The sequence below is a fragment of the Pygocentrus nattereri genome, chromosome 25, assembly GCF_015220715.1.
Source record: "Pygocentrus nattereri isolate fPygNat1 chromosome 25, fPygNat1.pri, whole genome shotgun sequence".
Classification (NCBI taxonomy): Eukaryota; Metazoa; Chordata; class Actinopteri; order Characiformes; family Serrasalmidae; genus Pygocentrus; species Pygocentrus nattereri.
The window spans coordinates 12,445,141-12,462,426 of record NC_051235.1 but is presented as its reverse complement, the minus strand read 5'-3'; the positions used below and the strand labels follow the sequence as shown (position 1 = coordinate 12,462,426).

Below are 17,286 nucleotides of genomic sequence, written 5' to 3'. Positions count from 1 at the left end.
AGTCATGGTAAGGCTTTCTTGAAATGTTACACACTACATTTTTTGCCCTTCATGTAAAAAAATGTAAACTTCTTCTTAGACTCTTGGCTGATATCCTATCTGAAGCTGAGAATATGGGTCTGACAGCCTGGGTCTGAGTGTGCTATTCTGTGGCTTTGCAGTTAGAGCCTTCTCACAAGAATTCAGTTAGACAGCTTCCTCTCCTCCTAGTTAACTAGGTAGTAGGAAATGGCCTCATGGATAGTTGCTGTTTAGTTTGTGTTCTTCATGTTCTTATGTTCATTTAGAGGCTGTCTTCTGTAATTTTTTATTAGATGCAGTCAAGGAGTTGCTTACTACATTTCCTGCACAAAATCAGCATATTTTGTGTTTTGGATGCTGGTGTATGCTAGTCAGCACCAATGAAATCTGTTATGTTATCTCAAGCAAAACCAGCTTTTGCCAAGGTTTTTGAAGGGTCATGACATAAGGTTTGATACCTGTGCAGCACTACTGTAGACTGTTTCATTATTTTCCATGACTGTGTACTCAGAAGAGTGCTTTAAGCAAATTGAGGAGTTTGAGTCTTGCACGTCCCAGAACATGAGTCAGATTGGCTTCGAAAGTTCCTTATGTTGTAACCCACAGTTAGGTTCATCAGATTGGCCCTGAATGTTTTAATGCACGGTGGCGTGGTGGGTAGCGCTGTTGCCTCACAGCGAGGAGGGCCTGGGTTCGATTCCCCGGCCGGGTGACTGGGGTCCTCTGTGTGGAGTTTGCATGTTCTCCCCGTCTCTGCGTGGGTTTCCTCCGGGTTCTCCAGTTTCCTCCCACAGTCCAAATACATGCAGTCAGGCCGATTGGACATACTAAATTGCCCTTGGGTGTGAGTGACTGTCTGTGTCTGTCTGTCTGCCCTGCGTTGTCATTTTGTCCTTTGTCCACCTTGGAAGCCACAACATTTAATGCCCAGTATTTCTCAGTATGTACTAGTGTGTGTGTGTGTGTGTGTGTGTGTGTGTGTGTGTGTGTGTGTGTGTGTGTATATAAAGTGTAGTAAAATTTCATTTTACAGTATCATAATGACTTTTTTATTGTATTGCCTTTAGGAGAATTTGGCTGGATTGAACAACCAAATCTTATCAGACGTGGACAGATATAAGCAAGAGCAATCCAGAATCATCAAACTTGAGAGACAAGCAGAAGACTTCCTCCATGCTGTCCTCTATAAAAGGGGTAAGCTGAATGGTTTCATATAAGTAACTGTTTGCTTGTATTTTTACAATAACTACATGTTTCTTAGACCAAAGAATAGTAAACTTTGTAATAAAGAGAAGGTATTTATGGCTCTTCATATCTTATAAACATGTAAGCTTGTTTACATACACACAGTCATAAACACCCCTGGTCAAATTATATCTGTAGATGACGTGTACTTATTTTCACATAGAAAATCAACAAAATATACATCTAATAATGTAATTTGACCGGTGACTGTTTTCTTTGCTCATGTAGGTTTCCCTTTTTGCACAACAGAATTGATCAGATTTCCATAAAACTTAAAAATATATATATAAAAAAAGTGAAAAATAAACTTTTTGGGATTGAACTTGTTTTGACAGGAAACTTAAATAGTGTGTTGATTGTCCGACAATTGTATTTCCATTTTAAGGTGTAACAGATGTCAAACTATTTCAGCAAACAATAAATTATGGGCATAGAATACTGCTGGGCAGTATGGGTGAAGACCTTATCATGGTATTTTTTTCATATTGTTTAGTATTGATAATTATGTACTACATAATAATGAATTTGCGTACCAAAATGGACATGTTATCACAAAGGAAACCAAAAATCTCCTAATCCAATGTTATAGATTCTAAAAAAAGAAGCAGAAGAGCAGTTTGGTAAAAAATAATTGCAGCAAAATTAAATATTTAAAATATTTGATAATACTACAGATATATAAACTTGGAATGTATCGGCCTGGTATCAAATGTACAAAAAGAAAGAGATATTACAGAGTCCCAGTGCTTGGCACAACTTGCATGGCTGTGCCATATTGATGACATTTTTAAAAAAAAATCATGATAGTGAATTGTGATAATAAAAAAAAGTGTGTGTATGTGTGTGTGAATATATGGATGATATATGGGGATGGATGAGCGGCTTCAGGGTGCATTGCAGCGGAAACGAGCTGGAAACTCCAGTGATCGATCAATGGCTGAACAAACTAAGCAAAAACCACAAGAATTTCAAAGAAAATAATAGATATGCTTGGTATATGCTGACTGGCTAATGAAGGCTTGGTAAGCCATAAATACTAAACTAAAAACGAAAAAATGTAAATGATGTACATGTTCGACTGGCATCATTATATGTTGTTATCCGCAATGCTAAAGTTCAATAGTTCAAGTTAGAAGGTCTTTGCTGTCAGTTCAAGTTTGATCAGGACTTTTCTTAGACAAGTTGAGCTGGACTTCAAATGTGTGAGAGTTTGAGACTAATAAAACCACCTCTTGCAGCTACACATATGGAGAGGGGGATAGAAATTGCTATTCAAAATTCTGTCACTTTTGAATGCTCTAAGGAAATCCAAGGATGGCAGATATATTATTGTGAAGGGAAAACTAGAACATGAAAAAGTAGTATTATATATATATATGTGTGTGTGTGTGTGTGTGTGTGTGTGTGTGTGTGTGTGTGTGTGTGTGTGTGTATATATATATATATATATATATATATATATATAAGGGCGGCACGGTGGCGTGGTGGGTAGCGCTGTCGCCTCACAGCGATGAGGGCCTGGGTTCGATTCATGTTCTCCCCGTGTCTGCGTGGGTTTCCTCCGGGTTCTCCGGTTTCCTCCCACAGTCCAAAGACATGCAGTCAGGCCAATTGGACATGCTAAATTGCCCCTAGGTGTGAGTGTGTGAGTGACTGTCTGTGTCTGTCTGTCTGCCCTGCGATGGACTGGCGACCTGTCCAGGGTGTATCCTGCCTTCCGCCCGAAGACTGCTGGGATAGGCTCCAGCATCCCCCCGCGACCCTGACGGAGAAGCGGCTTAGAAAATGGATGGATGGAGATATATATATATATATATATATATATATATATATATATAGAGAGAGAGAGAGAGAGTGAGCCAACTAACTGGTGTGCTGTTCATGGAATAATGCACTAACTACTCTGAATTTGCCTTGGTTAATCAACTTACACATCTGACTAGTTTAAGCAAATTGAGGAGTTTGAGTCTTGCACGTCATGAACAACATGAGCAATGAATGGCTAATGATGCATGCAAACTATGATGGGCACAAATGATAAAACAAGCTGCTGGTCCTTGTTTATGGATTCAGATTTAACTTAAATTTTTTTTGTATATGTGTATACGCATATGCAGAAATGTTAAATTGGTAAGATTCCCTTTGGCCCAAAGTTTTGCACTGTGGGGCGCACAGGTGAGGTGATGTGAGACGTGGACTTGCAAATTTCGTACACCAGGCCTTGAGATTGTTTATTAGGAATTGTTGTGGTTACACAAATATATTCATTTACATTGAGAATTTCAATCAATCAACCTTTTGTTGGTCTCTGAGAACTTTGAGGGTGCCCCTCATTTACAATGTTGGCAAGTCAGTTCCTTAGAAGAAGAATATGATCAACTGTATCGAGTGCTTTTGATAGATCAATGAAATTGGCAGCACAATGCTTCTTCTTATCTATGGCCGTGTTGATTATTTATTAGGAGTTCTAAAATTTTAGCTAGACAGGAAAATTTTAAGATTGGCCTGTAGTTATTTACACCTGCTGCCTCACCTCCTTTATGCAGGGGAGCTATTTTCCAGATCCTGGGAATTCTGCATGATAAAAGAGAGATTAAAAATATGTTATGTGTTCTAAAATAACTGGGGCTGCTGGATGCAGGAAGCAAGGGTCCAGCCCATCTTCACCTGTAGTTTTTCGTGTATTAATAGTAGTAAGAAATGTAGCTACTGTGATTGGAGAGAAGGGCTGGAGTGTGAAGTGACCATGGCTCTGTGTAGCAGTAGTTGTTGTCCATTTTATCTAACTGATTTGAGTCAGTATTTTCAAAAATGTGACCAGCTGCAGCAAAGTGTGTGTTAAAAACTGACTTCCATCTGATCAGATATCAGCTAATCATCAACAAAAAAAAAGTTTATCTTCTAATCTGTAATTCTCTTTGAATTCCTTGAAACTCATCACCTTTCCATTTTTGATGATTCTACATACTGCAGTGATGCCCTTTGTTCCCCATTTTCTTAAAATCTGGTCAGACAGGCTAGGATTAAATTAATCACCATAAGCTAACCAAATATCTAGTGTATGGGATCTTATTGGATCTAGTGAATATTGTAAAGTCTTTTTAAATTGCCTGCTTCCAATGAGGGACTGCATAGGTAAATGTCTTTCCACCTTGGATTATAGCTTTCGTCACACAATTTAATGGTCCAAGTTGTGCTGCCTGAAAATTGTCTTTGAGATTTGGTAATGTCAACCTACCCTTTTCTTTAGTCAACTGTAATGTAGAGTACTTTATTCTTGGCTTCCTACCATTCCATATGAATCTGGAAATCATCTCAAATTTGAAAACCTTCTTGAAGTATTTTAATAGTGAGAGATTGAAATTCTAGGGGCAACATTCATTTTAATTATTTCAGTTTTCGAGCCAAAATCTACTGTGCAGGGTGGATCCGTTCTCATTGTATCTTTTAATCTGTAAATGGATATGATTGAAATTTGTTTTGAAAAGTTGAGAATTGTTTTGTTAACCTAGATATTTTATAGTTTTTGCGTCCCATTTCAGGGGAAATAACTTCCTGATTTCTGGAGAGGGAGAATAATTAAAGGCCAAGATCTGTGTTTTGGTAACATTCACTTTATATCCTGAGTGTTTGCCATATATGTTTAAGATTTTCATAAGGCATGGGAAACCTCTATCAGGATTGTCCAATTACAATATGATATCATCTGCAAATAAATGAATATGTGTTTGGCCCTTTATAGTGATTCCTTTCAGTTCTGTACTTTGATGTATTGCTTGTGCTAAAGGTTCCATATATAAGGCAAAAAAAGGAGATAAATCTCACCCTTGGAGGGTGCCCCTTTTGAGTTATTATCCTAACTGTTAAGCTACCATTCGTTTTTATCCTAGCTTTTGGGTTTTGATATATAGTTTTGATATACTTAATTGAATCTTTGCTAAAACCAAAATGCTTTAACACTAAATATAGAATATTCCAATTCACACTATCAAAGGCCTCTTCAGCATCAAGACTTATCAGCATAGCACTCAGTCCTTTCTTTTGCATTGAATTTATAACATACAGCGTTCTTCTGATGTTGTCTTGCGTTTGACAGCCTGTTTGATCTTCATCAGTTAGATCTGGCATAAATGTCCTATATCTTTTAGCAATAATAGAGGAATATATCTTGTAATCTACATTGAGAAGAGATACAGGACAAAAATTGCTACAGTATTCTGGATCTTTCCCATCATCAAGAGAGTTGAGGAAATTTCTAACAGTTGTTCTCATCTGAAGCAGGAGGTTGCGTTTCCAGATTTTTACAGTAATCTTTGAATGCGTTCTCAGTTTCTTTTGGATTATACGATTGTCAGTTAGAACAAGGATCTCTGATCTTGTGTATTACATTTGAAGCCCATAGTTTACGTATTGGTAGCCTTGGCCCCAGTCATAATATGCCTGCTTTAGAAATCTTAGCTGTTTCTCTACCTCTCTTCTTAAAATATTACCTATTTCTCTTTGAGTGGTCTTTATTTGCTGTAAGATATGTGTTGTTTGGGTATTTTGATATTGCATTTCTAGACATTGATCATTCCTTGTTCCTTTAAAGAAGTATTCATGAATTTATTCATGTGCATCTTATTCCTTTTAAAGCTTGTTGTATCTAGATTGTAATCTAAAATTACACTAAAATCTCCTCCACAAATCACAATGTTTATCACTATCTGGTGGGGCGCATATATATATACATGTGTGTGTGTGTGTGTGTGTGTGTGTGTCTGTGTATGTGTATATGTGTGTGTGTGTATATATATATATATATATATATATATATATATATATATATATATATATATATATATATATATATGTGTATGTACAGTCATGTGAAAAAATTAGGACACCATATGAAATCCTGTATATGTTTTAAACATATTTGGACATGTGGATATTTAATATAAATTTTAACAATACTGTTAAAGTAATATGACTAAATAATTAAAAATTAAGAAAGGCCTATTTACAATTTTCTGTAATGTAATTTTAAAAAATGCAATTTCTGGTGAGGCATAAATTAGGGCACCCCTACATATTGTCCCACTTAAAACAGTAAAGATCAAATGCAGGTGTATCACATCAGGTACACATGATCAGAACATCGTTACCCAGCATTTTGTATAAGGCTTGCTCTATTTAAACCTCAGAAAATTTGTTTTTTGTGTCCCTGACTGTTGAAGTGATAGTGAGCACCATTGTGAGATCCAAAGAGCTGTCTGAGGCCTTCACAAAGAAGATTGTGACTGCTTATGAATCTGGTAGTGGATTTTAAAAGATAATTTGACATCAGCCATTCCACCATCTGGAAAATTGTTTACAAGTGGAGGACATTCAAAACAGCTGCGACCATGCCCAGGTCTGGCTGTCCAAGTACGTTCACCCCCAGAGCAGACCATAAGATGCTAAAAGAAGTCATGGAAAAATCCTAAAATTTCACCACAGTTCCTACAGCAGGCTCTTCCTACTGTTGATGTGAAAGTGCATGACTCAACTATCAGAAATACATACATTTGTACATTTGAAATGTACAATACATTTCATGGGAGGTGTGCAAGGAGGAAACCTTTGCTCTCTAAGAAAAACATTAATGCCAGACTGAAGTTTGCCAGAGAGAATGCAGACAAAGACCATGACTTCTAGAATAATGTTCTTTGGACAGAGTCTAAATTTGAATTATTTGGACACCATAACAGAAGACTTGTTTGGTGTAAACCAAATACAGCATTCCAAGAAAAGAACCTCATACCAACTCTGAAGCATGGAGGTGGCAGTGTCATGGTTTGGGGATGCTTTGCTGCAGCAGGACCTGGCCAGCTTACCATCATAGAATCCACCATGAATTCTACTGCATATCAGAGGGTGCTTGAGGAACATGTGAAATCATCTGTAAAAAAAATTAAAGCTGAAGCGGAACTGGACCCTACAACATGACAGTGACCCAAAACATAACAGTAAATCCACCAAGAACTGGCTGAAAACTAAGAAGTGGAGAGTCCTGGAATGGCCAAGCCAAAGTTGAGATCTTAATCCCCTTGAGATGCTGTGGAGTGACTTAAAACGGGCTGTACATGGAAGAAACCCCTCAAACATCTCACAGCTGAAACAGTTCTGTGTTGAGTAGTGGGGCAAACTTCAGATCAATGTCAGAGATTGGTAGATGGCTACAAGAAGCGTCTCACTGAAGTTATTTCAGCCAAAGGGGGCAACACTAGTTATTAGAGGGTAGGATGTCCTAGCTTTTTCTTCCATTATAATGCGCAATTTTGTTCATATCTTTTGTTTCATGAGTAAAACAATGTTAATTTTTTGTTTAATTACAATTAAATCACTTTCTTTTCCAGAAATAAACAAAAACAAGATTGGACATTGATATGTAAACATTTCTTAATAAAGAGCTGACTGGGGTATCCTAATTTTTTCACATGACTGTATATATGTGTGTATGTATTTGTGTGTGTGTGTGTGTGTGTGTGTGTGTGTGTGTGTATATATATATATATATATATATATATATATATATATATATATATATACACACACACACACACACACACACACACACACACACACACATATATATATATATAATACTACTTTTTCATGTTCTAGTTTTCCCTTCACAATAATATATCTGCCATCCTTGGATTTCCTTAGAGCATTCAAAAGTGACAGAATTTTGAATAGCAATTTCTATCCCCCTCTCCATATGTGTAGCTGCAAGAGGTGGTTTTATTAGTCTCAAACTCTCACACATTTGAAGTCCAGCTCAACTTGTCTAAGAAAAGTCCTGATCAAACTTGAACTGACAGCAAAGACCTTCTAACTTGAACTATTGAACTTTAGCATTGCGGATAACAACATATAATGATGCCAGTCGAACATGTACATCATTTACATTTTTTCGTTTTTAGTTTAGTATTTATGGCTTACCAAGCCTTCATTAGCCAGTCAGCATATACCAAGCATATCTATTATTTTCTTTGAAATTCTTGTGGTTTTTGCTTAGTTTGTTCAGCCATTGATCGATCACTGGAGTTTCCAGCTCGTTTCCGCTGCAATGCACCCTGAAGCCGCTCATCCATCCCCACCATGGTAGTGTTGTTGTCGGAAATTTGGACATTGAACCCTTTCCTCCTGTCCTGTGCCGTCCTGTGCTGCTTCTTCTGCACTACCGTACGTCCGTGGGCCGTAGTCCCAGTGGATTCATCTTGGTCAAGGGTGTCTGAAAACGAATACCTCTTTATTTCAAGACTTTCTGTATTCCAATGTATTCCTTGTGTTTCTGGTTTCTTTGGCATACAAAGATAGTGGCCGACCCTGATACTGCATCTTTTTCTACAAGCTCAGAACCATCTCCTTTACTGCACTGGAGGGAATTCACAACAGTAGATCTTAGGGAGTTGGTCTAGACTTGGCTTCGGTGTTAATACTCTGTGCCCGTTGGATTTGCAGATCGATTTCGTCGGTCAGCAGAGCTCAATTCTCAATAGCTGCTCAATGAACTGAGGCATGGAGCTACCCTCTGCTCTCTCTGCCAGGCCAAAAATGCGAATATTGTTCCATCTGCTTCTACCCTCTTTATCTGTCAGCTTCTCCTGTATGGCTGTTTTCCTGTTTGAAGAAGAGCGTCCCTAACCTCCATATTCCACATTTCAGTTTCACCCATCCATTTCCTCAATTCCTGTAGCTTGTGATGCTAACTCTGGCCGTCTCTGTGAGTCTGTGATTGATACCTATTTTTGAAAATCTTCTCTCATTTCTTTTTTGAGTTCCTCTTTAAATGTGGCCAGGTCAGACCTTAATTCAGTTTTCAAGTCATGGATTTCCCTGACAACATCTTTCAGACCTGAGCGGAGAACAGCAGCTGTTTTGGTTTCCATGTGCTCACCCTCAGTCGTCCGCCTCCGACATGTTGCCCTCACCTTCTTTATCCGTCGCTTCAGTTTGTTTTTCTGAGTTTTTGGTCTTCCCCCGTCTTATTGTTCTCCCTCCCCGTTCCAGTGCAGATTGGAAATGTTTTCTTTTCATTAAATGTGAATTCAGAGGTTCTTTATCCTTTTAGTGAGCAGGAGCTAGTCCTTCGCCACCATCATTGGCTGGGTCCAAATGGAAGTCTCTAATTCTAAAGGTTTTATTTACAGGTTTTGTGTAATCGTTGAAATACTGGAGATACCATAGAATTTAGCAATTCTGTCTTGCAGGCCTGGAAAGGTTTTGGAAAATAATAAATGCTCAAAAGATTTTGGGCAAATCATGCACATTCACTTAAACTTAACATTATCAATGCTTTGAACACATACTGGAAACAGTGAGTAGATTCACTAAAAAATCACAAAAAAATAGACTCCAGACTGTAGTTGTATGTAGTTGTGCAATTTCAAGAGAGATGTAAATCAGCAAAAGAGTATGATGTGTCAGGAGACTATTTGGGAAATAAAATAATTTAGTGTTAAGAGACATTATGAAAACACAGCATGGGCATTGTAGTAAATACTTAAAGTGGTTGAGGTCATTTGCCCTGAAAAGAAGCAGGATTTTATGACTGTCTCCTATCAGTTATGCCTTAATACTATAGCCCAGAGTATAAGGGGATGTACCATCAGACATATAACTTTTGACTGTTTTTCATTAGCATTTGATGAAAGTACAGAAGTGACTGATACTGCCCAGTTGCTAATCTTTGTGAGAGGTGTGGATGCTAATGTGGCATTTTAATGAGTTTCCTAAAAAATTACTGCTTTAAAATTACTAAAATAAGTTATAGTCATATAAATGAAGTTGATAAATCCTCTCACCAAGGATAGGCCTTGAGTTGTTTGTGTAAGTGACATAAATGAATCCTCTTACCCAGGAACAGGCCTTGGGGTTGTTTGTGTAAATGATGTAGATGAATCCTCTTACCCAGGAACAGGCCTTGGGGTTGTTTGTGTAAATGATGTAGATGAATCCTCTTACCCAGGAACAGGCCTTGATTATTTGTGTAAGGAGGTTTTGGATACTGGAATGCACCTGGAGCTTGGAGAGGCCAGCAAAATTGCTTATATAGTAAAAGACGAAGGCAAGCTTACCCTCGAAGAATGAAGTTAGCTGATAAGAACCGGCAAAAAAACGGGTCTTGAGACATATTAATAAATTAAGTGTTAAAATAATGGCCTGGTATCAACAGGCTAGGAAAGTTTAGAAAGAATAGATCCCAGGGATGGTTGAAGATAAAAGTTTCCAAGGAATGTGTCTAATTAAATAACGGGAACCAAAAGTGATTCAAAGTCATATTGCAAGGGATGGGCAGGGTGATGAGCTCAGCCGGACAATAAGATGTAAAGAAGGATGCTTTGTGGTGATCTTTGCATTTGTGGTTGTCTGGGAACCATCTTGCCACATGAAGCTCAATAAATGAAGAGGGCCTTTTTCTCCCTTCCACAAGAACTCAGCAGCTGAAGTTTTTTATTCTATAAAAATATATTTATTCTCTATTTCTTTAATTTTTGGTTGAATTTTTTTTCCACCACAGTGGAAAAACAACAGAAACCACAGTACGTTATAGTCTTGGTATTTAAACCTCATATGTTGGGGCTTTGGGCAAGGAGACAAAAGCTCTTGGCCATGACAGTAAAATAAATATAACTAAAGAGTTGCTGGATCTTCAGAGTCTGAAGGGCCAGACAAGAGGAGTGGATTTATTTCTTTCTGTCCTTTTCGGAAGTTGTCCTCAGACAAAATGAGTGGAATAGCTACTGATTGCGTCCCAGTGATGACTGGTAAGCGGAGTGGATTAGCCTCACTCAGTTAGTCATTAAACATGTCTGTTCTCTGTGCGCTGAGTGCCTGAAATTTGACCATGTCATGACTATAGTAATGAAAACCGTGAAAATGATTTGCACTAAAGCCCTCTACCACTGCCAGTTTCACCAGTTTCTTCAAAACATCAAGGCTGAGCATGGCGATGTCAATTACCATAACAATGTCCGGTGGCTCAGTCATGGATATATGTTGCATGCTTTTTCTCACTTAGAATGGAGATCTGGAGAACACAGTTTCTGACTGAAAAGAGATGTCCAGTGAAGGAACTCTCTGATCCTGTTTGGCTGGCAGATATGGCATTTTTAGTCAATATCACAAGGCACTTGAATGCACTAAACACCAGTCTACAAGGAAAAGATGCTGTGGTGAGCCAGCTGTTTGCACACATCAAGGCCTTTGCTACCAAGCTCTGACTATTCAAGAGACATCTGTTGCAAGCCAAGCCAAACATGACACACTTCCCCGCATTACGACATCAGCAGGTCTCTGTTCAGAACTTTCATCAAAACCTGAAGAACCCAGATGCGAAGACACGGAAGGAGAATGCTCGTTATTTGGTTCCATATACATTTGTGAACAAATGTATTCTCTGTTATGAACATAAACAAGAACCGCTTGAGGTCTAGACTGACTGATAGCCACTTAAATGACATTTTATGTCACAACTACAGCTGTCCAGACTTAATGCATGTAATGCAGTCATGGGCCACTCACATTAGTTTGTAGTGGGCTTTCTCTTCTGGTGAGTTTTAGCATCTGGTTAGAATTTTGACACAAGGACTATTTGTACATTTTTGTGTTTAGCTGGTAATGTGACTTAAGATTTGCTTTTTTATTTAGTTCCAGAGGTCTGCTAATTCATAGTAACTAAGTAATAAAATACAATCTACATGAGAGATGCTGACAGAAGACATTTGACTGGCCCTTAGGTATTTTAATGTAGTCAAATTTGGCCTCCTTTGAAAAAAGTTTGGACACCCCTGGTGTAGGTAGTAATATATCACGACTGTGAACGCATGAAATTGTGTAAGCTAAGGCCTTCATAGGTTAGCATCCAATTTATTTCATGAACAGCTCAACTCAGAGATGTTCAGAAGTCGCTTCATGTGAGTCTCAAATCTTTGAGGAGTGACTGAGGCTGAAAGTTTTTCTGTAAAGGCTCGTTGTTTAAAGCTGTGTCACGTTTTCCCTATTCCAAAAGCATTAGATTGGAATGTCAGTGAAGTACTAGCATTTATTGCAGAGTTCACTTATATGAAAAAAAAAAGACTTAACAATGAGGAAAAGAACAAAGAAAGAATTTTGCCTTGAAGAAAAGGCATATATCAAATATGTCAAATATTAAAAATACGTCATATGGTATTGATAGTTATAAATGAAACTGTTAAGGTTAAGTGAATGACTACAGATTAAATATTGAATGGAAATCCTATAGCATGGATGCAATAATAAATTAAACATTTTTAACAACAATGAACAAAGTAACATCGATACACTTTGAAAACTATAGTAGGAATTTATGGGGATGAATGGCTTGTTACAAATGAGAAATTGAGTGTGTTCCACTCGTACCAGCACAACATGCACTAACACACCACCACAACGTCAGTGTTACTGCAGTGCTGAGAATGATCCACCACCCAAATAGTACCTGCTCTGTGAGGGTCCATGGGGGTCTTGACCACTGAAGAACAGGGTGAAAGGGGGCTAACAAAGTATGCAGAGAAACAGATGGACTGTAGTCTGTAATTGTAGCACTACAAAGTGCACCTGTGTAGTAAATGGAGCTGATAAAATGGACAATGAGCATAGAAACAAGCATAATGTTATGCCTGATCAGTGTATATACAGTACAGTGTATATATAATCTCTTTCAGTATTAGTGGTGCCCCCCACTAATTGTTGTTTCCAATTGCTTCCAGTTTATTATATTATTGACAGTTGACTGTGGAACATTTAGTGAAGAAATTTCATGACTGGACTTGTTGCACATGTGGCATCCTATCATAGTACCATGCTGGAATTCACTGAGCTCCTGAGAGTGACCCATTCTTTCACTAATGTTTGTAGAAGTCTGCATGCCTAGGTGCTTGGTGTTGTATGCCTGTGGCCATGTAAGTGATTGGAACACCTGAATTCAATGATTTGGATGATTCAATGAATACTTTTGGCAGTATAGAGTATATACTATTTTGCCAAAAGTATTCACTCACGCATCATGAAATGGATTTCCATGGCCGAGCAGCTGCAACCAAGGCTTATGTCACCAAGCGCAATGTAAAGCTTCGAATGCAGTGGTGTAAAGCACCACCACATGTTCTCTGGAGTGGATGAGTGGGTTTGGTGTGGAAGAACTTGACTGGCCTGCACAGAGTCCTGAATTCAACCCGGTAAAACATCTTTGACATGAATTAGAGCAGAGATTGCGAGCCAGGACTTCTGGTCCAACATCAGTGTCTGACCTCATGAATGCACTTCTGCAAGAATGGTCAAATATTCCCAAAAACACCCCTAAACCTTGTGGAAATCCTTCCAGAAGAGTTGAAGCTGTTATAGCTTCAAAGGGTGGGCTGACATCATAAACCCTAAGGATTAAGAATGGGATCTCACACGAGTTCATGATGCATGTGAAGACAGACGAGGGAATACTTTTGGAAATATAGTGTATATATAAATATCAAATCCCAAGTGCCACTTGTTACAAAGTTTTGGGGATTTCAGTGAACAGATTTCATATCTGGATCAGTGTCTGCAACCATTACTGTTTTAATTCTGAATGATGTTTCAGTGTTAAACATTGCTACACTCTTAAGATGCTGTGGATGTTGTATTGTTCCATTGCAGCTATTGTGTTATAGTAGCTAAACAGCTGGAAACCACCTTACTCTCTCTTGATCAGAGACTTGGTTCTTTCTGTTCTTTTTTAGATGTAATTGATGTGGAACTCTCAACAGCCCATATTAATGGTGGTAATGATCAATCACTCCCTAATTGCTCTCAGTATTTGTGTTTTTTTTTTCTTCCCCCTTCTGGAATTTAGTGCTCTTTTTGTATATATGCCCTGCTCGCATATTCCCGGTTCCTCAAGCATTAAGCTTTGCATTAAAGGACTCATTACTGCGGTGGCACTGCAACCTTTCAGTTATGATTTCTGTTTTTCCATTGGCTTCGTGTTTTTTTGTGTAAAGAAGAAGGTTTTGCTGAAATAAGAGATTCATTTCCTGTACACCAATTTTGCTCCATGGATACGATAGCTGATGAAAGCAGAAAGTATAGGTTCACTTGTGGAATATCCTCAGAGAAGGGCTTATGTGATGGTTCTTATAAGGTAAAGTGGATCTCTCAAGTTATTTATGCATTATTTCTGTTACTGCTTTTCTTTTTCAGCAGATTGCTCAAGCTTCTCAGATCCCCACATTCCTCTAGTGGCACGGGAGATCATGCAGCGAATGATTCGACAGTTCGCTGTGGAATATACCTCAAAAACTAGTGCAGCTCAGGATATACCCCATCCCCAGTCCCAGCTCAACGGCACCAAGGACCAAAGCCTGCAAAAAGCGCCCTCACCAGACCTGGCTGCCATTGTGCCCACCTCCCTCAGTACGGGCCCTGGCACCAGTGTTGCTGCCTCAGCACAGAACCCTGTCCTTAGCAAGCTTCTCATGGCTGACCAGGATTCTCCGCTGGACCTCACTGTTAAAAAGCCTGATGTGGAGTCCAACAACCAAGGTAATTATTCTAATTCTAAGACTTTAAAAAATAACAAGATAGAAATAAAATTGTTTGGTTAAGTGACGATAATAACACACCAAATTTTAGATCAGGATAAAGTGTACAAACTTCTGATTATTTGTATTGATTTTAAAAGGGGGTGAAATAATATACCATATTTTAAATCGGTCAGTTTTACAGTGTGTGTGTGAAAACCCAAATGAAGATAGAGCAAACTGAATTCTAGTAGATATTACAGTACGCTGAATGTATTAGGTACCCCTACCATGTTTGTACACTCATTGGCTATTTTACATATACACACCCGAGTGTCTGCTAAGATATTTTGGTTATCACATGACCTGCCTGCCAAGTATTAAGCCATGTTCTGCAACACCCTTAAAAATCTGGTGTCTGTTTTATAGACTGTTAGCTTTTAACTGTTTGACAGATTAAAATCAAGCATCTTGCTGTGACTTGTCAGTCTAGTTGCTTTGGTTAAACACCTGTACAAAAACCTTCCTACATTCGTAGCAAAAGATATGCCTTTTTGATAGAGTCATGGAAATGTAGCATTAGCGTTTGATGATATGATATGAATGATGAGAAGTTACAATAAACCAAATGTGTAATGTCTTGGATCACGGTCTTGCTTATTGAATTTGAACTTCATCTGTTAAATGCATCTGTTAAAGCAAGCCAGAGGCTGTAATGTCATTTTAAAGTCCCCCAAAAAATCTAATTTGAATTGAAAATGGAATAAGAATCAAGGTCATTACTTTAGGCTGTCATGGAAAAATTAGATTCTTTGATTTTTTTTTTTTCTTTACTAGAGAAAATCAAAATTCACACATCACAGTTTCACTCTAAAGCAGAACTACAGCTGCACAGTGGTATTCATCATGTTACTAAAACGTTTAGCTAATTCTGCTTGAACAAGACTGCTCACCTTGTGTTTGAAAAGTATGCATGAGCAAGAAGACCTTTCTCCTAAAGGAGAAAGAGAAAGCTCAAGTAAGTGTGCTCAGCCTTGGGAATGTCCATAGCTTCAGTGACTTGTGGAGTCCATATTGACTTGTGCCCGAAATCTGGAATGGCAATCATACCAGACGATGACTGTACAGCAGATGGTGAAAAAAAGCTAATTTAAACGGAGCTTCGCTGCCATTTGCATTGGACATTTGCAATACGAGATATCTGAGGAAAACTCATGGCATCATCAGAGATCCAGCAGACCCCAGTACTAGGCATTTCATATCCTCTGTCGTATGGAAAGTGCTACCAGAGCATCCAGGCTTGTACTACCACACTTGAAATACACACTCTCCAGATCCATTCCATGCTTCAGTGGCATGTGGTATACTGCTCTGGGTTAACATACAGATTACTCACCATGGGGAGATATACAGTGCCCTCTACAAAAATTGGCGCCTCTGGTAAATAGAGCAAAGCTGGCTGTGAAACATCATTTGTTGTTTGTCCTTTTGATGTTCATTAAGAATAGAAACAAAAATCTAACCATTATATGAAGTAGAATGATGGAGAAAAAAAAACAAAATCTTATGATAGTCATGTGAATACGTACACGACTTGAAAAGTTTAGACTTTTTTCAGCATATTTGTACACACAGATATCCAGTGTTCTTTTAAACTACGTTGATAGATAAAGGTATAACAATTTAACAGGTGACACCAAAAATTGACATTGTCATCCTATATATAAGTAAAATAAACAAATGAAGTTGTGGAAAAAGCAAGTGCACTCCTATATCAAATTCAAGGTGCCATAGGTGCTAGAAAACTCTTAAGAGAACATCTTGGAAGAACCTGTCTTATTTAAAATTGGAAATCTGGTCTAGTTTGCTCTTTGTTATTGGAGTTTGGAATATCAACATGCCTAGAACAAGAGGGCTTTCTGAGGCTCTCAGATGGCAGACCATGTGAAGTTACTGAGCCAGGTCACCGAGTGCTTAGGTGCATGGTGCATAAAAGTCTCCAGCGCCCCCATTGACTCAACCTCCTTTAGCATTTACATCAGCACAAAAAAGTGTGCGCTGGGAGCTTCATGGGATGGGTTTCCATGGCCGAGTAACTGCATGCAAGCCTTGCACCACCAAACACAACATCGGATGGAGTGGTGTAAAGGACACTGCCACCGGACGTATTCTGTGGAGTGACGAGTCATGCTTCTCTATCTGGCAGTCAGATTGCAAAGTCTGGGTTTGGCAATTTATTTATTTGACCCCTCAAATGCTCATCTGGATGAATGGGCAAAACATTTCCAGACACACTTGTTGAGAAACTAAACAGTTCAGCACTGTTGTTGGCCACTTGTTTAGCATTTGTAACGTGATAGCTGAGCACTCGTCACCAGACAGCTAAAAATAATATTTTCTTTCTTAAATTATGACTATTACAAAAACTGCAGCCGTGCTTTTCCAGCTGGTAAAAACAGCTCACCAGACACTT

General features: G+C 38.4%; 1 protein-coding gene across 3 annotated transcripts in view; it reads left to right on the top strand.

Moving 5' to 3' along the window:
* Positions 1-17,286, top strand: part of lcor (ligand dependent nuclear receptor corepressor) — a 107,554-nt gene that overhangs the window by 64,188 nt on the left and 26,080 nt on the right. The window contains exons 4-5 of one of the 3 annotated variants that reach the window (XM_037534449.1): positions 1,089-1,215; positions 14,497-14,835. In XM_037534449.1, coding sequence (XP_037390346.1) covers positions 1,089-1,215; positions 14,497-14,835 — 466 coding nt within the window. Of the gene's footprint in view, positions 1-1,088; positions 1,216-14,493; positions 14,836-17,286 lie in introns of all 3 variants that reach the window. The other 2 variants (XM_017709548.2, XM_037534450.1) reach the window with 2 other exon arrangements.